At 41.8% G+C, this 20,728-nt stretch overlaps 1 protein-coding gene across 1 annotated transcript; it reads right to left on the reverse strand.

Annotated features, from left to right (window-relative positions):
- Positions 1–16,562: 16,562 nt before the first annotated feature.
- LOC134209481 (cuticle protein 8-like) lies at positions 16,563–18,789 on the reverse strand. Its single transcript, XM_062685464.1, has 4 exons — positions 18,634–18,789; positions 18,332–18,475; positions 18,062–18,254; positions 16,563–17,993 (listed from the first exon to the last, which is right to left on the reverse strand). The coding sequence occupies exons 1-4, from the start codon at positions 18,637–18,639 to the stop codon at positions 17,911–17,913; spliced, it is 426 nt and encodes a 141-aa protein (XP_062541448.1). The 5' UTR covers positions 18,640–18,789; the 3' UTR covers positions 16,563–17,910.
- Positions 18,790–20,728: the final 1,939 nt, after the last annotated feature.

Consider the following 20,728-nt stretch of genomic DNA (forward strand, 5'->3'; position numbering starts at 1 on the left):
GATTAAGAAGCACAATAGTCGAGGCGTTTGCGTAGCAAACGCACTGCACGTTTTTCTTGCTGAGTGAACCACACCAGGAGAGCACACACGATAGGAGGCTAGGGACCGAATAGGCATCAATGGGAAAGGTGTAGAATGGTAGGAGCGAGGAGATAGGCAGACGATGAAAGCGAGAAGAACATTAGTGTCTGTAAATTGAAAGCTCTAATAAATTCTGGATAAAAGCTCCGTTGTATTTTTGATGTAGTGAAACGTTTCAATAAACACTACCGGCAATAAATATATGTACGCTATTCGTTATTTGTGGTCCCGATGAAGTGAAACTGGTTGAGAGTATTTAATGTAGTTCGTTTTCGTTATAGTTCTTTTTGTAGTATTTTTCTACTGGGGAGGTTGGCTCCGAAACCAACCGGGCAACTCTGAAATCCGACGCGATTGGGTTGAGGAGAAATTTGGTCGCTTTACCAGTGATGATAAACCCCCTCCATACTGTTTCATCACTGGCCGACGGTTGTAATTGGGTAACTGGCAATTATTTTGTTAAGCCGTTACTAGTAGCGTCCTTCACAGGCGCAATTTAAGTTAGCCACCTGTCTTCCATCCAAAATTGGGAAAAAAGGAACCTTCGTTCTCTGAGGGTCTCAACGGTCGGGCACATTTAGACACGGTCGATGGTCTCCTACGGGAGTGGCGCATAAGCCATCGTACTTACCTACCTAAAAAGGGGAAGACGGTCCGGCGTACGGTTATAACTGGCGCCCAACAATACAAGGCTTTTTTGTAGTATTTCTTTCGTTAATTTTTGTTGTTGTCATTAGACTTGGTTTGTTGTTTGTTTCATAGTTCATTATTTATTTATTTAGCTGTAAATTTATATTTTTGTTCATATAATAGTGTTACATACATTTTCTTGTTATTTTCTAATTTATATACAATTTAATTATTATTTGTTCTATAATTTAAATCTAAAATACTATTCTTAAATAATCAAAATGAGTCGAGTATTCCCTCAAGCAGAAGACCTCAACCAAGAGGAATTAGATTTTGAACTCCAGATCCGTAACCAACCTGAAGAAGTTTTTGAGCTTGATTTGAACGCGAAACAGAGGCATTTGAGGAATCTATTCAAGAATGACCAAAAAGATGGACATAGTTATCGTTCACCTTATAACATTGTTGGTGAATATCCGCATATCGAAGGTAGAATTTTGAATCTGGAGAAAGCTTTAGAAAAGAGAGTGGAATCCAAATACGAATCACGGGTACTGCACTATTGGTACAGGGTCAAGTGGATTCAGGTAAATGGGGAAGAAGAAAAACGAAAGAAGAGAGAGTTGGTTCAAATGATAGAAAAAGTAATGTCACGGTATCAGTTCGGTCCACCGCAATCACCATTAGTTTCACAGATCAACACCATCATTCAGGGGAATTTGGACCAGGCTAGTGGAGGACATATGCAGACAAGGAATTCGAAGCTTAGTCTACAACTTCCCGTACATTCTCCGTCTGTCGTGGAACAAGGTCGTGGTTCGCCAGGAGGGGACATTCCGATGGGACCAAAGGGAGCCATTCCGAAAGTCCCACTGACTCGGAATGGAGGTCAGAATGCAGTGGTCGAGACTAGTCCGAACGGTCCACAAGGGAATACCACAGATCCGTCAACGCACATTTCGGTGCCACGAGAGGAATGGGAAGAGATGCGAGCAATAATAGCAGACTTAACGAGGAAACTAGCGCAAAAGGAGAGTCATGGTTCGAGAGATAATCCTTCGGTCAGAGTCTCTAATCGAGAACCACTGCAAGATGAACCAGCAGCACAGGTGAGAAGAGCGGATGGGGGCAGCCGAGCAGCTTTCAACTACCACGGTAGTGTTGACGAAGAAGACAGCGAAGATGACCAAAGATGGCCACGCCAAGAATGGGGACGCAGGGTTCCTCAAACAGGCGGCCGTGAATCAGATTATAGCTATGGTGGAAGTTGGAACTACGGCGCCAATGAAGGGCGAATGAGAGGTCAATTCGGCAGATACGCAGGACAAGGAAGGGTAGAGAAATGGAAGTTGAGATTTACAGGGGAACCACGCTCAGCGATGACTGTTGAAAACTTCCTCTACAAGGCGAAAAAACTCGCCGAGAGGGAGGGCGTAACCAAGGGTATTTTGCTGAGGGACGTCCATATGCTGTTGGAAGGCGCCGCCTCAGACTGGTTTTTCACGTTTGTCGATGACCTGACCACATGGGAAACGTTCGAAACGTCAATCTCCTACCGGTTTGGGAATCCCAATAAGGATCAGGGAATACGTTCCAAAATACACGAGCGGAAGCAACTGAGAGGGGAACCGTTCATAGCTTTTGTAACGGAAATTGAAAAATTGAATCGATTATTATCCAAACCACTATCGAATCGAAGGAAGTTCGAAGTGATATGGGATAATATGAGACAACATTATAGGTCCAAAATTTCAATCGTGAAAGTTAACGATCTGCAACAATTGACAAAATTGAACTACCGTATAGACGCAGCAGATCCCCAATTGCAGTTCCAAAATACGGAAGGGACATCAGGGTTTCAGCGCCGAGCAATCAACCATTTAGAGGCAGGTGGAAGTGACTACGACAGCGACCAGTCCGTGAACGCTATTAACACGCGGGTGAATAGGAGTTTCCCCAAGCAAATAGGCAGACGGCAGAGCAACCAACGAGAACGACACAAAATTCGTCAACGGCATTGAACTGCTGGAACTGCCAAGGTCAGGGACACGGTTGGAGACAATGTTCTCGGCCGAAAGTCGTATTTTGTTACGGATGTGGGAACCTAGGAAGGACTATTCGTAGTTGCGAGCGATGTGCAAATAGCTCACACGCTGCAGCAATCAATCAGGGAAACGAATAAACGGGGCGATGCGGGGAATTCGTCAAACCCGACTGAGAAGGAAATTCCCGAACAGCGGACAAATTACAATCCATTTTCCCAGATTTACCACATAAAGTTTCACAGGACAAAATGTCCTCACATTAAAGTTAAGGTTTTCGAGTTAGAGCTCGAAGCTTTACTGGACTCGGGGGCTGGGATTAGCATCCTCAACTCCTTAGAAGTGGTCGAAAAATATAATTTAAAAATTCAGCCAGCTGCCATTAAAGTTTCGACAGCTGATGGCTCGATGTACAGTTGTTTAGGGTACGTGAACATTCCGTTCACGTACAAAAAGCTTACTAAAGTAGTACCCACTCTTGTAGTACCACAAATTTCACGACACTTAATCCTTGGGGTAGACTTTTGGGAAAGCTTCGGAATTAAACCGATGATCGACGTGGGTAGAGGGTTGGAGGAGCTTGAAACAGTTGGTCTTGGTGGCAGCGAACCGACATGTTTCACTATTGAACCGTCTGGTGATCCGCCAACTCCAGAGAAGACAGAAGACGACGATTCGCTGGACATCCCGGTATACGAGGGACCGGTAGATTCCGTTCCAGATCCGGATTCGATCGAAACGGAACACGAACTGTCAGAGCCAGAAAGGAAACAGCTCACCGAGGTGATTAGATGCTTTGAAATGACGTCAAGCGGTAAACTGGGCAGGACACACTTGATCACCCACGAGATCGAGCTTCAGGAAGGGGCCAAGCCGCGGAATCCGCCAATGTATAGATGTTCACCATATGTGCAGAAGGCAATCAACGAAGAAGTGGAGAGGTTCAAACGACTAGATGCGATAGAGGAGTGCTACAGTACGTGGACCAATCCGCTGGTGCCAGTACTCAAGAAAAATGGGAAGGTGAGAGTCTGTTTAGACTCACGGAAAATTAATAAGCTGACGGTCAAGGACACTTACCCAATGCGGAATATGCAAGACATATTCCGACGATTGGGTAAGGCAAAGTTCTTCTCAGTGATAGACCTCAAAGACGCCTACTTTCAGATCCCTCTGAAAGAGGAGAGTCGCAATTTCACCGCATTCCGAACCACCGAAGGAGTATTTCGCTTCAAAGTGCTGCCGTTCGGCTTAACGAACGCGCCCTTCACGATGGCAAGATTGATGGACAAAGCTCTTGGGTTCGACCTGGAACCGTTTGTCTTTGTGTATCTGGATGACATCGTCATCGCATCCAGTACATTGGCAGAGCACTTCCGCCTGTTACGCATTGTGGCAGAGAGACTCAAAAGAGCAGGACTGACAATCTCTCTTGAAAAGCCAAGATTCTGCAGAAAACAGGTGATGTATCTGGGTTATCTGCTCAATGTAAACGGTGTAGCGATCGACGCAGCGCGGATTCAACCCATTTTAGACTACGCCCAACCGAGATCGCAGGAAGATATTCGCCGCCTAATGGGATTGGCAGGCTTTTATCAAAAATTTATAAAAGGCTACAGCAAGATAACTGCACCAATTACAGATCTTCTCTCTAAGGAACATAAGAAGCTGGTCTGGACCAAGGAAGCGGAAATTGCTTTCTGGGAACTGAAATCAGTTCTCACCTCAGCGCCGATCCTTGGAAACCCAGACTTCACGAAACCGTTCACTATCGAGTCGGACGCTTCGGATCGAGCCATTGGAGCGCCCTTAGTGCAAGAGCAGGAAGGGGTAACGAGAGTAATTAGCTATTTTAGCAAGAAACTCAACCGAACTCAACGGAGGTACGCAGCAGTAGAGAAGGAGTGCTTAGGAGTGCTGGCGGCAATCCAACACTTCCGGCACTACGTGGAGGGGACAAAGTTCCGGGTCATCACCGATGCCAGAAGCCTCCTATGGCTGTTTAATATCGGAACCGAAACCGGAAACGCTAAGCTCCTCAGGTGGGCTCTCCGAATCCAGGCATACGATTTCGAGTTAGAATATCGCAAAGGGAAGGCGAATATAACTGCGGACTGCCTGTCGAGGTCGTTTGAAGTGGACACTATCGTCGTTTCCCAACCCGACGCCGAACAGGAAGATCTTATGGAAAGGATCCAGGCGAAACCCGGCAAATACAAGGACTATCGCATTATTGATGGGAAAATCTTTAAGTTCGTCAAAACCGGAAACCGTCTCAGCGATCCGAGATTCGAGTGGAAATGCTTTCCTCCGAAAGCTGAACGTTCCGAGATCATCCACCATGAGCACGATAAAGCGCACTTCGGCTACGATAAGACGTTGGCTGCCGTAAAACAACGCTACTTCTGGCCGAGAATGAACATCGAAATCCGGAAGTTCTGCAAGGAATGTTTAAAGTGCCAAGTGAGTAAAGCCGGAAATATAAACGTCACGCCACCTTTGGGTTCCCAAAAGCCTGTGGAATACCCCTGGCAATTCATAACGCTCGATTATGTAGGACCGTTGCCTCCATCCGGGAAGAATAGGAACACCTGTCTGCTAGTGGCAACAGACGTGTTCAGCAAATTCGTGCTGATTCAGCCATTCCGAGAAGCCAAGGCTCAATCCTTGGTGGACTTTGTTGACAACATGATCTTCCGCCTCTTTGGAGTCCCGGAGATAATATTAACGGACAATGGATCCCAATTTGTGTCCAACCAGTTCAAGAAACTTTTAGCGGATAATAACGTCTCCCACTGGCTGACCCCTGCGTATCACCCTCAGGTGAACAACACAGAGAGGGTGAACCGAGTAATAGTCACGGCGATACGAGCAACCCTTAAGAAATCGCATAACCACTGGGCTGACGATATACAGCTGATAGCAGACGCGATCAGGACCTCGGTCCACGAGTCCATCAAATTTACGCCATATTTTGTGGTCTTCGGACGGCAGAAGGTCTCTGATGGTGGAGAATACGCCAAAATCCGCGACAACCACGTTCCACACGATGAAGACAGACAGCAGATTGAAGACAAGCGAAAACAACTGTTTGAGGACATCCGAGTGAACCTCAAGGCCGCTTACGCTAAGCACGCGAAAAGCTACAACCTAAGAGCTAATGCACAATGTCCTGCCTACAAAGTCGGAGAAAAGGTGTTAAAACAGACGTTTGACCAGTCAGATAAAGGGAAGGGATTTTGCAGAAAACTTGCCCCGAAATACGAACCGGCAGTAGTGCGGAAAGTATTGGGAGCGAATACCTACGAGCTGGAAGACCTGACTGGGAAACGGATGGGAGTCTTTTTCGCGAACAGGCTGAAGCGTTGGTACGGTCAGCTAACGCCCTAATTCTTCTCTTCTCAAGCTATGTAACTCCTACAGAGGAACTATAAACACTATGTTTAAAAACACCTATATGGTCAAAGCATACGGACAGTTTCGAAGGACTCGCCAAAGGAAAATCTTCGGATGGAACTGAGGTTGAGGGTACCGATCTGAGCCTAAACATTACCAACACAACTTCTCAAGCTATGTAACTCCTCCTGAGCAACTATTAACACTATGTTTAAAAAAACACCTAAAAGGTCAAAAGCATACGGACAGTTTCGACGGACTCGCCTAGGGAAAATCTTCGGATGGAACCGACGCTGAGGGTACCGATTCTGAGCCTAAACCATACTATACAACTTCACCAGCTATGAACACCTTCTAAAGTGACTATAAAATCAACAACCGATTGCAAAAATACCAAAAAGGGCGATAATTTCCATAAAACGATACACGCTAAAAATGAACTACTCAAAATTGAGTCGAATCCGACTCATTTTCATTAAAAACGGGACAACTCAAAATTTGAGTAAAAGATACTACTTCAATAAAATGATGATTGCACTTAAACTAGGAGTCTGTTTGTCGTAAAATGCACTTAGATAGATAGATAAACTTGATTCGCATCTGTCGTATTGAAAATTGATGGAAGGCCAAGCTTAACTTTCGCGAAATCATCATTTTATTGAAGTAGTATCTTTTACTCAAATTTTGAGTTGTCCCGTTTTTAATGAAAATGAGTCGGATTCGACTCAATTTTGAGTAGTTCATTTTTAGCGTGTATTTAAATATCTCAAAAGTGACGATCAGACGAGGCACTGCTTCACTGAACTTGTAAATATTTGTAAATATTAGTTTATTAGTATATTTATGCCCTATCCTTAAAATTTAGCTTTAGATCGTAAATTAGTTTATGCAAATTAGTTAAAATCTACTCAAGTTCGCTTACAAGTCTCGTTTGTTAGTTTGTACATCCTTTTGTCGAAGTCAGTAGTCATGTCAAGTCATTGTTTTGTATTCACTTTGCTATCGTCTCACGTTCGTTGATAGTTTGTAATTTATCGATACCTAAAAAAATGTAAATATTTAGTAATGTCTAGAAAAGGTTTGGTTGATTGATAGTCAGTTTACGAAAATGCTGGATATTTCAATCCGTTTCTCAGTCTTTCCTTATTTCCTTATTGTAGATCCTCCACGTAAACATTTCATGCATTGCTCCAGTCCAGTTCCATCCATCTATTTATATTGCTCTGCTTTGTCGATCCATCATCCTAGCTTATTCCATAGTCCAAACATCAAGTTCTTCTTTACCGATCCAATAATTTGTCCGTGCAGAAATAGCATCATCCTCCTTATAGTATGCGTAACAGTCCATATCTCTTTATCCTTAGCATCCCATCCTTTATCCATCCATATTCATTCATCGTCAGGTTTATCCAAAAGCTCCTCTGGTTTATCTGACTGGTCGTCGTCTCGTCCGTGGCGGTTGGACCAACACCGATACCTGCGAACGAAAAGAACAAACAAACCAACTCACATCGATAGATTGGAACGATAATCCATCTATACTATCCTGAAACAGTAGACCAGTAGTGCAGCTCCATTTCAACGCTTTTTCACGGTATTTCACAGAAGACTTTCACACATGGCGTTTGTTTACGTCCATCGTAAAATACAAGTAGTTGTTGATGACATGTGTGATAGACCGGCACAGCAGCAGATGTCAAGGAGACGGATTCTGTAAACGGTAGTGTCGGAGTTTGGTTTTGTATGTGTGCGAGGAATGAATGATGAATGTATGTAGCGTTTTTTTTCTTCGAGTGTTTTTAGTCAGACACAGATCTTGGCGTTTGAAAATGCTCGTAAGAGGTTTATTTATGGTTTATGTCGCAGTGAGTATAATACGCGGCTAATTGTCCGTGTCAACGAATTGTGACATAAATCGGTTCATTTCGTGGATTGAATCGGAGTCTCGTTTCTCGCGTAAATGCTGGGGTAGAGATTACTGATTCAACTCCCGGTAACGTTCACTTAGGTGGAAATTTTCGTAGGTGCATCTTCGCATATCGGCTTTATGTCCTGGTTTTGGAAGATGAACCTCGGTTTAGGCTAAGTTTTAAGCTTGCTCATAGTATAGTCGACTACTATGAGTTGAAGCTGAGAATGTATTGGTGATGTTTGAATGAGTTTTTTTTGTATGCATGAATGTGCGTATGAATGAATGTGGTCATCATCAACGAAATCCGGTTTTCTTTCCTTGGTCCAATAGACTGATCCATAAATTCTGTTTTTCGGGTTCAAGTTCAAATTCAAAAATATTCAGTTTGCGTGGGCGATAAATACTAATGGTATCATATGAACGAATTTTCGCTGGAGACCGGAGACCTAGAGTCGCTGATGGTCAGTTGCAGAGGAAGTTTGTAATGAACTTCCGACTATAAACAGAGATGGAGTTGAATTCGTTCAACGATGAAACTATATGACCCCGAAAATTTAAAGCATAGTTGCCATTAGAAATTTTGAGGCCTACGAAAATTTGATTGGCCTTTGTTACTTGTTAGCATTGCCAATCAAATTTTCGTAAATTTAGGAGGGAGTGATGTAACGAGCCTTCGGGTCGTTACAATTATTGTAAATATTCTAATTGTTATTATTGTTCTTAGTTTCTTGTTAAATGTTTTCGTTTATATTTACGGTTACAATAAATTAAATAGACTAAAGTTGAACAAATTTCGAGAATTAAAAAAAGATAAACCAGCCTAATGAGAAAAACGGAGATTCACCGCGGTATAGTTCATTGTGTTCATTTTCTGCATTCCCCTCAATAAAATGGTTAATGAGATCTAAGCCAGGTGGTGAGATACCGTGGAATCAAACTGCGTAAGCCACCCAAGATTGCTTGATCCCGCAAAATTTGCATATGAGCTTCGGCGTGCATCGACCTGTTGGGATTCCTTTGAAGATTTGTTGACCTTTTCCGAAGTCCCTCTCACATGGACAGAAAGGTGGCTAATTTAGGCTGTTCGTGTGAAGAGACGCGAACATGCGCGAAAATGATTGATAGAAGCATGAGAGCAGCCGTCGGTATCGCGAAATTACCTTCGTGATTTCCGGTGACGAAATTAATTCGGCGGTTAATCTGAGGATTATTGAAGTGATCAGATTCACTTCGAACTGATCCGTGGAAGAGGCAGGAGTGGCCCAAGTGTTCTCGCGCCGTGGTAGTTTGTGTAAGGTAAAAGTGTTTTCAATTAGTGGATCTTCAATAAAGCCTTTCCCAAAGAAATTAAATTTTAAAACCTTTCCCTCAGATAGCGTAGCTTATTAGTCGTGTGCAAAAGTTAAACGGTGTGTTATCGTGTGTGCTGGTGGTTGATAACGATAGGTAAATTGTGCAATTTATTGGTGGAAATATTGTGCTGACACGTGCAAGGTGCAACGGTCGTCTCGTGTATTTAGATCCCTGACCACACCGTTACGACGCCCGACAACCCACACCGAACCATCGAGGCCATTCTTGACCCCACCATCAGCTTGCGAGGTTTTTCACGCCGGAAGAGGGACGCGATCGCCAATCAACGCGCCCTAGGCAGGGCATCACCGAAGAAGAAGAAGAGAGAAGGCAACCGTTTTTCCGTTCCGTTGGTGACGACCGACGGACATCGACGCACGTGCCGCGTCGCGCCTTAGATGAGACCGTAAGTTTCGATCCGGAGCAAAGCCATCCGTAGGCGACAACCGCAGTCGCAGCATCGTCAGCTAGCCCAGCTAGCCCAACCGCCAACCGCCGGCGAACCGCGATGTAAGATTCATCCCATCCGTTCAACGAACAGCCGTAGCAGCATCAGCATCTAGGCAAGCCGCCGACCCGCCGGCGATCAGCGTGTAGTTTTACCGCCATCGTCCGCAAGTGATCACATGGACGCCGCGTAAGTCGTCCATTCTCAAAGTGAGTACTCATTTCCAAACATAATCCATGCGCATGTGATTTACCGCCGCAACATAGCCAATACCTGTTGCTAGGCGAGGACACGGTACCGCCGTAGAATATGTTGAGGGCCGATTAAGAAGCACAATAGTCGAGGCGTTTGCGTAGCAAACGCACTGCACGTTTTTCTTGCTGAGTGAACCACACCAGGAGAGCACACACGATAGGAGGCTAGGGACCGAGTAGGCATCAATGGGAAAGGTGTAGAATGGTAGGAGCGAAGAGATAGGCAGACGATGAAAGCGAGATGCACATTAGTGTCTGTAAATTGAAAGCTCTAATAAATTCTGGATAAAAGCTACGTTGTATTTTTGATGTAGTGAAACGTTTCAATAAACACTACGGGCAATAAATATATGTACTCTACTCGTTATTTGTGGTCCCGATGAAGTGAAACTGGTTGAGAGTATTTAATGTAGTTCGTTTTCGTTATAGTTCTTTTTGTAGTATTTTTCTACTGGGGAGGTTGGCTCCGAAACCAACCGGGCAACTCTGAAATCCGACGCGATTGGGTTGAGGAGAAATTTGGTCGCTTTACCAGTGATGATAAACCCCCTCCATACTGTTTCATCACTGGCCGACGGTTGTAATTGGGTAACTGGCAATTATTTTGTTAAGCCGTTACTAGTAGCGTCCTTCACAGGCGCAATTTAAGTTAGCCACCTGTCTTCCATCCAAAATTGGGAAAAAAGGAACCTTCGTTCTCTGAGGGTCTCAACGGTCGGGCACATTTAGACACGGTCGATGGTCTCCTACGGGAGTGGCGCATAAGCCATCGTACTTACCTACCTAAAAAGGGGAAGACGGTCCGGCGTACGATTATATATATATATCTCTGGTTGTTAGTTCAGAGACAAGTGTAGCAACAATAGCATTGCTAACAAGCACACATGCACGCGGCATTGATCGAGAGTTTGCCATTTCTTTACTGAAAGCAGCAAAAACCGGGTTCACTACGTTACCTAGGTAGAAGCTACCCTTGCGAAAATAGGGTTCCTGCACCAAAGCCACTTGGGATTTGCCATTTTGCATAAGTCTACAAAGATTAATAGTTGCTGTTCTTTTATGCTGAAGATTGATTTGAGCTATCTTAACTGAAGCCATTGCAAATTAAGATAATGCACTCCACAACTTCAGCATTAATATGAACAGCAACGATGAAACCAAATTGGTATCTTATCAAGGAAGTCAAAGACGAAACACAGAGTACAATGTGTATAACGCATAAAGCGAATCCATATAGGTGACAATTTGTTGAACAACTAAATAAAAACATGCTCATAATCCCACCATTATTTAACCTCAAGTTGAGATTGAATAAAAGTAGCCGATTATTTCGGAGAAGCAAAAAGTCAACTACGCCATAGCTCCGGTTAGCGCAGTAAGGGCTAGATACTGTGAAGGGTGCCCTGGTGCTTAGGCTCCGTTAGCGGTTAGGTTCTTTTTAGACCCCCCCTAACCATTCATTCGTAGGCACGGTAAGCATAAAGCCGAATCACACCAAGAATTTGGGGTCACCTGTATGGTGCACTTCTACCACCGAAACAGGCAATCCGTAGCGTTATTCTTAGCCAGATAACTGGCTGCCGACACCACACAGCTACTAAGTTAAGTTTTACAGGAGGACTTTTGCTACATTTTTTGTGAAGACCAAAACCTTGTGCGTTCTAAAGTAGAAAAAAAAATTTCGTCTCACTTTTAGGGGGATTGATCATTAAGCTGAATTCGCATAATAACGGTACTATTAAATAAATGCACTGGGAAATATTAACCACTGTGCGCAAAAAAGATCCGCGGGCCATTCCACTGGAATTTCACCTGCTTTTTAACTTAGTATTCTATTACCACATCTTCAGTTATTAATTGAAGGCTTTCTATGCCCACCATTGCATTAGCAGAACATGTATCTTGTCTGGTAAGTACAATGGATATACTACGTGAGTAGTAGTGAGTCGAAAATGATTCCCTCACGAAAACATCCTGGACCGGACTGAGAATCGAACTCGCCATCTCCGGATTGGGAATTCTACGCTTTTGTACGTAAGGCTAACTGGAGAACCTTTACCCTGGTTTTAATGATCGGGTGATAAAGACACTGTAACTTCTTTGGCGAAAGAACCAGAAACGATGATACGGAAAAGAGAGAAGAAGAAAAAAGAGTTGGATAGATTTTTTTTATAAACTTAATTTGAGTGATTTTTCAATGATTAAAGAGCTCACCACTGAGTTGAATAGAAGTTATGAAATTGATTACAAATTGAATAGTTTGGAACTAAACTTTAAGAGGGTATTGGTCATTAGGCCGAACGGTAATTAGGCCGAATAAGGAGTGAAAAGTGAGAAATGAGCGATAAGAAATCAGTTCCGCCATCTTTCCTCTTTCTTATTTTTACTTCCTACTTCTTCTTGCTTGTTTCTCCTTCTTTCCTCTTTATCCGTTCTTCCTTCTTCTTTCTATCTTCTTGCTTTTTCCATCTCCCTTCTCATGTTCTCCTTACTTCTCCTGTATCACTTTTTACATGTCACTTCTCACTTATGGTGACACGGGGAGGCACTATACACCGTGTTATTTTTCTATATTTTGTCTCTTTCTAGCATTATCACCTCGTAATTTTGGAGCGACGTATTTCGGTTTTCAGTTGTTTGATGTAACTGTAAATGTATTGGCATGTCGATTGCGAGTAAGCACGCGCCGGTGATACTTTTTCCAAATTATATTTATTGAAAGAAAAGAAGAAAAATTAAGCATTCAATGATGAAAATGATGACGATTTGATGATTGTTCGTGCTTCCCGTATCACCTTATAGCTTCTCATTTCTCATTGGTCATACCTGACGGCCATTCGGCCTAATCACACACCACCCTATGGCGACAGGTCCGAAAAAGCAGTGAGATAGGAAGGGTAAAGTTGAACTAATATTATATACAAATGATGAAGCTGCACGCTTGCAATGATTAACATAATTCCGTGTTCCATACGCACAAAAAGGGCCTCTCCTGGACAAAACTCCCATGTTACCCATTTTAGAGTAACCGACGGCTTATAATTTTCTATGAGTTCATTTCTCACAGTTATATTATTTCAATTTGAAGTGACTTTTTCACACTTACTTGTTAGGAGACTTTCCAATTGTTTCGATGTACAAAACAAAGTGCGATGTTTCCATATTCCACTAAAAGAGCTTTATATATAATTTTCTGAAAGTGCGATGATTATAATCACACATTTCTATTGTTTTGCCATAGAAATAAAAGCAAAGTCCTTCAAAAACGTTGTTTTTTGCTAGATGCGTACGCTATCATGGCGATTTGAACGGACATTGTCAGTGAAGTAACTAACACATATCATGTGCATGTCTCACACAAAATTTTCACACAGTTATTTTGTAATTCAGTCATGACGTTGCCGTAATGTAAAAATCATTCGTGCGATGTGTAAATTACTTCCAGCGTATGCATAAAAAAAGGGTGACAGTTATTCAAAGGAGAGAAGGAACAGAGCTATCGTTCTGACTGAATCCCTAAAGGAGGTTAAAACGAGTAACATTTCTAAGGACATCTCAGGTACCGAAGAACAGTTAGACGGTTATTTGACCGCTTTAATCCGAACACTTTTTAATTTGAGCCCTGTTCGTTTGCATGTCATTCGACATGTTCGACATGAATTCATGTTCGACATGTCGTTCAATTAAAAATGGGACTCATCTTCTATTAAACTTTTGGTTACTCTATGAGCATCAGAAAAACTGATTTTTGGCTACACTTAATATGAATGAGGTACTGGTCATATCATCGGCGGAGCACGGTACAAGAGTACATAAGCTGAAAAAAACATTAAAACGTAAGTTTTTGTCACCCAATTTATACTTTCAGCCGGAAGTACAATCAACTGAGAAACGTCAGTCTAGGAGAAAAAAAATTACTGTTTATCTCCATAATATAATGATAATTCCATTCATGGCTCATCTCGGAACGCAGGAAGTGCAATATCATGTGACGTAATATCCGGTTTTGTTATAAAACGCCATTATCGGTGTCGGAGTCAGATCGCTAAACTGAAAAAGTACGGAAGCAATATTGACGAGAGCTCACAACCTGCGGATGACAGTTCTGTATTCAATTCTAGATTTAGTATCTAGATGGAGCATCCAGTCACAGAGTTACGATTTAGAGTTGCGGCACAGGCGTGAGAAGGATAACGGCATTCTTGACACCCCATTCCGTACTCTGGAGATTGCGGAAGTCCTTTCCAATGGAGACGCAAGGTACTCCAATTTATTCAGGCACATGGAAAATTCACCTGAAGAACAGTTGAACTTCAAAATCGAGAACCAACAATTGGCTAAGCTAGACCCACACAAAACCGAAGTGCTTAACTATCGCCATGAATGGATGCTCTGTTTTCCAGAGAGCAAGGGATAGGCAGCATATCGTCTTTAAGATGTTCATTAAAACCAGTATTTAGCTTTTAAAAATCGATCTAAGAACGTTTTAGGCTTTTAAAACTTTTAACCCGCAATCTCACCCTTTTCACATTTCGAAGTTTTTTCTTCAGTTTTTAACCATTGCAATAATTTCTAGAAATTGAAATTTCAATGCCAATATTTCACCACATTGAATATAAAAAATTCAAATTCCATGTTGACATATTTAATTTCGAAACCATTTTTTTTTTATTAAAAATTTATGGAAATATTTTAGAATGTATTATTTACCACTATAATCTTCTGTTATATTTGGTTTAGTTGGGGGAATATGTCAGTACTTGAAGTACTTGAAGTATTAAAGACTTAAGGACTAGCCTCCCGGAATCCAAAACTAAATCTACTCGCGTTTTCAAGGGCACACCACTCAATATGGAAGCAACGCACCGCTTCTAATTTTAACATTCCAGCTTTGCTGCGTCGCAGCATGCGTGAAACAATAAAAATGACAGTTGCTTCCATGTTGAATTGTGTGCCCTTAAAAACGCGAATAAATAAACAAAACCACGAAGGACAAAAAAACAATCTTGCAATGATTTGTTTTTTTTTAATAAATTTAATTAGGAAATTTAATTTAAAACCACTCTTAAAATCGTATTGACATTAGACCAATGGACCAAAATCAAAAATATTTTAAATTTTGTACAGTTATGAATTACAAAAAAATCGAAATACTATGGTGGGCTTGGGCATTCAAGGTTTGAAGCGATTACATTTATCCAGTAGCCTTGCAAGTAAAGGCGAATTACTAATCCGGAGATAGCGAGTTCGATTCTCGGTCCGGTTTAGGATGTTTTCGAGTTGGAAACTCTCTCGACATACTGTCGATACATACTCATGCAATGCAATTGGGGGGCATAGAAAAGCTTTCAATTAATAACTGAGAAAATGCTAATACAGTCGCCTCTCCACATCTCGATATTGAAGGGACCATCGAGATAGGGAGAGATCGAGGAATGAAAAGAAAATTAAAATGGGTACTAGATCCAAAAAAGATCGTTGCTATAAAAAACGACAACAAAACAAATGTCATTTCGTATTGTTGATGTGTTTGTTATTGTCCAAAGATGGTCTAGTAGCCTATAAATTTGAACACATCGACATAAGGAGAGGGAATCCTGAACAAAATATAATCAGAACACATCGAGATAGAGAGATATCGAGATGTAGAAAGCCCAAATGTATGTAGATTGAAGGGACCGAGGAAACCATCGACATAGGGAGAGATATCGAGATACAGAACATCGAGATGTGGAGAGTCGACTCTAGAATACTATGTTGACAAGCAGGCCAAGTGTTAGTGGGAATGTAGAGCCATTCAAGAAGAAGAAGCGATTACATTTCGTGTTGTGTTTTGTAATGTCCCAGTGGAGGTTGTAATGTCAACAAAGAAGTTGTTGTAATTTTTAATTATCAGTATAAAAACTCTTATGATGAATGGAACTTTTCAATTCTAGATCCAATAATTGCTTTCCTACTTTCTTGCAAGGGAAATTTATGGTTCTTACATTTGCGTTAAAGTTATAATTCTTTATGAAAAGTAAATTTTGCAATCGTATAATGAACAGGCTAACAGATTGACCAAGCAGCATTCACCGCTTGGGGAACTTGCTTTTGTGAATGGATGACCGCTATGCATGAGCCAACATAGATGGATATCCAAGTATAAAGATACTGATGTGGCAACCAAGTCCGGCACAGTGCGTGCGCTAAAAACACATTCGGATCGCAATATTGTCCCAATATAAGTACAGCACAAGTGCAGCTGAAGGCAGTTTTTACCTTTTATGTTTATGTTTACAAACTGAAGCAACAACGAGAGATCGATTGATATGTAAGTAGGTATTTATAAATGGACAACTACGACCTTGTAGCCGTTCAACCATAGTTGGGGATTAGCAATGATTTCGGATTTTTCTAGAAGCAAGTAACCTTGATGCAATGAGAGCAAGAAAAACAAGTCTGAGTGGTTTATGATTTTTAATAAAATATTTTTTATTTCTGTATGTACAGTTTGAACTTTTTTTGGACTTGCTACTCTATGCTGGATAGGGTAACAATATTTTCATTGGATGTTTATTTTTTTAAAAAAATAATACACATTTTCAATATAAAACAATTCTCGCTTTTTCGATTCCTTTTGATCTCGTATTTAAAGCAGATGACTAAGGGGGAGAGATAGATTCTTCCTAACTTCTTCACGTAGTGTTTGAGATTTTTTGCGAGAAGAAGAACCGAACTAGTGGAAGAGTAGTAAAGTGTAACAGTGTGTAGATAGAGTAAATAGGTGTAGAATCAGTACGACAGTATTAACAAGTGAAAGAAGATCAGTATGAAAGTAACAGATATAGAACAACAATTATCACATTCAACACCGGGGGACATAAGTCGATCACCAGCACTCAAACTATAATGGAATAATTGGACTCCTAGCAGGATGACTTGAAAATAAGTCTCCTTTATCACGAATGGTTAAGCTGGAATGTATGCTTTGGGTCCAATGTTTGACTTGCTTTAGAGTGGCAATCATTTCCCGCCGATCGTTTTGGTTCGCTTATTTTGCAATAGATGGCAGTACAGGTTGCAGCTTCATGTTGCGCTACATGTTTCCTCTTGGGGAGAAAAATGGTAACGCAATCGCAGTATGACACATCATATTCGCGATGTTTTAGCTTTTCGTTATTATGGCTGCATGTAGACGCAGCATTGTTGCATCCCCTCAACAAGTGAGTGTTGCGACTCTTCTCGGGAGAGACTTCGCACCCGAGAGAACAACTCGACCGAGTAGCACGTGCCAGACGTGATTGGTTTTTGGTTTGGCCGAGAAGTGCGCCTGCAGTGGTCGCGGTTGTTTGTTTACATTTTGTGTTGCGTTTTGAATCCGGTTTTGTTTCGACCGGGAAAGTGAAAGTGTGTTTGTGTTTTCACGTTTCTGAGTCGCTCCGCTGCCGGTGAAAAGTGAAGAACGGAAAAGTGAGTGAAGTAATCACGGAAAAATGTGCCGAGCTTTAGGTGATGGAAAGCTTGAGGTTTGAGGCGCGAATAATTCGATAATTACTTAACAAAAACATAAAAACGATTATACATTTCGATGATAGAGCGGGTTTTACATGTGTGTTTGTGTTGTGGGCTTTGTTTATGATTTGTTGGTATCTTAACGATTTATACGAGTGAGTAGTTTTACTGCTTGCAGCAGTTCGAAGTTTGGGAGCTTCTTAACGGAGACAGTTTTGTGAGAGTGACTTAAACGGATAGAAAAAGCTAAAGTGGTTTTGGTCAAACCGCACTCAGCTTAACCTTCCGATTGTAGCGAACTTAGTGAACATAGTGGCTGAGGACTGGAGCTGGAGCATGGTACGCAAGTGGGGCAGCAGCTACAACCTTGTGAACAGCTGGAGCTGTAGAAAGAGAAAAAAATAGTTTAAGCTAGATGCTGCCGCTTCCCGTTAGATAAAAAACAACTTACCGGACTTGTGCACGACGGCGTTGAATCCATTGTGGTCATCGGCAGTGTAGTCAACAGTGCGCACGGAACCGTCTGGTTCGACGAGGGAGTATTGTCCCTTGACAACATCACCGTCGCGTTCTTCAGCCTGGGACTTGATGTCACCAGTATGGGGATCCTTGATTCCATAGTTGAACGAGTACTTGGGGTAGGCCTGTTTACAAACGAATCAGTCAATCATCAAGATTTCTTGATTGAACACCACCGTTTTGATCACTATGATATACTTACGACTGGCTCGGCGACGACATGTTTCACAACTGGAGCAGCGTGCAGGACTGGGGCAGCGTGCAACAGAGCTGGGGCACCATAGTGTCCGTATTCGATGGGCGATGCACTAACGGCAACAGCCAACAGGGCAATGGCAACGAAGCACTGGAATGTATGACAAAAATCCGTTAACTCACTATCAACCCATTTGATTTCACTTATAGCTCATTCAGATATCCCAAAGTCCATTAGAATTTTAAGAAATTCTTTCACAGCTTGTTACACCAACTCCATAAAACTATTTCACTTGTAATTAACCGTACCTTCATGGTAACTATAGAAATTGTTAAAATTCTTTCGAGCTAGAATAAACTGTTGTCACTTGGTGTGCTCTGGGAGACACTGTACTGCAAAGAACCAAACTGAACTGATGACTATTGGAATGGCCATAACGTCTTTTATACCGATTGGAAACTCTGAAAATTTGTGTACCTCGTGCAATGCAGCTGCTGCTATTGCTACCATGTCTAGAATATCAGCACGATGGTTCCGCCACGCCGGAGACGAGGAAACCTGAAGGGAGGACAACGACGACGACGACAACGGCATCGAATGTTTCATTCGAAGGACCAACTATCCGACCCACCACCGTGCCCGGGAGGGGGATGCTGAGAGCTGCACCACCAGAGCAGCAGAAGGAAGAATCGAAACCTAGCCCAACTTCATTCAATTCGTGGACCCGAAAACGACCGTACGTGCGCTCGCGCATGGTTTGAGCCGCCCCGGCATCGAGCGCGCGTGCAGCATAACGAAAAACGTGGGAGAGTCACTCCAGCCGTGCACGTTGGCGAAGAACGCGAACGAAAGCGAGAGTGAGAGAACCTGCGGCAGGACGTCGGCAGTAACGAAGGCGCAGAACCGTCAAACGATTTGTGGAAGTTCTGCCGACCAGCGAACGGGGCTGTTGTGCTGCTGAGTGTAGAGCATATCACATTTTTAATTCAAGTGATCTGTTGGATGCTGGAGTGCATGTGCAGTTAAATTAATGGAGGCTGAAATTTAGCTGGTGGGCTTTAGTTCGATGTTTGGCCAGTGAATGCAGCTATTTTTGAAATAATTTCACTAGATTAGTGCAGTCTGGGGCAGTTGAGCTCGATCGTGAAATATTGTTACATAGTTCTATACACAATTGTTTTCATGTTATGTCCATTATACGAGTTTGTGTAGTTTTGAAGTTATTGTATAAAGAGTGGATTTTTTGATTGTACAGTGAAATACCAACGACAAATAAAGTAATAATCATAACATACAAATCTGTGTTACAGCGACATTGCTTGGATAAAAATTGTTCATGTTGTGAAAATGTTCTCAGATAAGCTTGGAGCCCTTAGATCAGCTTAAAATCAAACACAATCAGCCATAATACAAAACAACATACCCGCGGAGTTTCTTTAAAAAACAGAATTGGTGAAATTTTATTTATTAATACATCAGATTGCTGAACCATACAATTTTCACAACATTTTTGGAAACCCGCAATATTTTTGCGAGTTTTTCAGTAAATGTTAGAAGTACTAATGGAAAAAGGATGTCTTTTGTTTTCCACTAGTAATACATGTTTGGAATTGATTTTTGATCAAATTTTCGATATACCTTTAAGTCGTTCAAGGAAAAAATAAAATGTCATATATCACGAAACTGGAAGTCAAGTTTGATTCATTCCATTCTATATGTAGATGGAATAAAACGAACTTGGGTTCTAGCCTAGTGATTTAGGAAATACTTAATGGTGTTATAGATGCTTGAAAGTATTTTTTTTGCTGATTCTTATTTGGATATCAGAACAGTTTTTAACCATGGAAATATCCAAAATTAATAAAGCCCCTAGCAGTGATGGTGCCTTTTCCTACACTATACAATATTTTGTTTTTAACTTTATTAGAGTGATTTTTAAGTTGTTTACAAAGTTCATCACTTCACTATAAAACATATTGAGAAACGCACATAAGGATGTTCAAAACAGCAAACAAACACCAGATCCCATTATTTCCATTTTTCGTTTACTCTCTATTCTATCAATTTCACGATTTTGATTTTTTTTCTAAAATGGACCCTTAGGAAGAAAAATCAGTGATTTGATGATCAAAATGAATACACCACTAGGTGTTTCAATCTGCCAAATTCACGATTCAGCCATCTTGGATTTTAGTATGGGAGAGCCAGCCGGTTTGCTTTCGTTTTGCACTGAAAATGATTTTTTCACCCCCGCCTTCTTCTATTCCACAAACTTGGCAGATTGGAGCACCTAGTACTGTATTCATCTTGGTTTATATATTTCTATTTCAATGTTAGGATCCTCTCTAGTGTTATGTCCGAAGCATGAGGAACGTTAACCCAGGTTACTGGGGTCGGTAAAAT

This window comes from Armigeres subalbatus, chromosome 2, assembly GCF_024139115.2.
Source record: "Armigeres subalbatus isolate Guangzhou_Male chromosome 2, GZ_Asu_2, whole genome shotgun sequence".
In the NCBI taxonomy this organism is placed as follows: Eukaryota; Metazoa; Arthropoda; class Insecta; order Diptera; family Culicidae; genus Armigeres; species Armigeres subalbatus.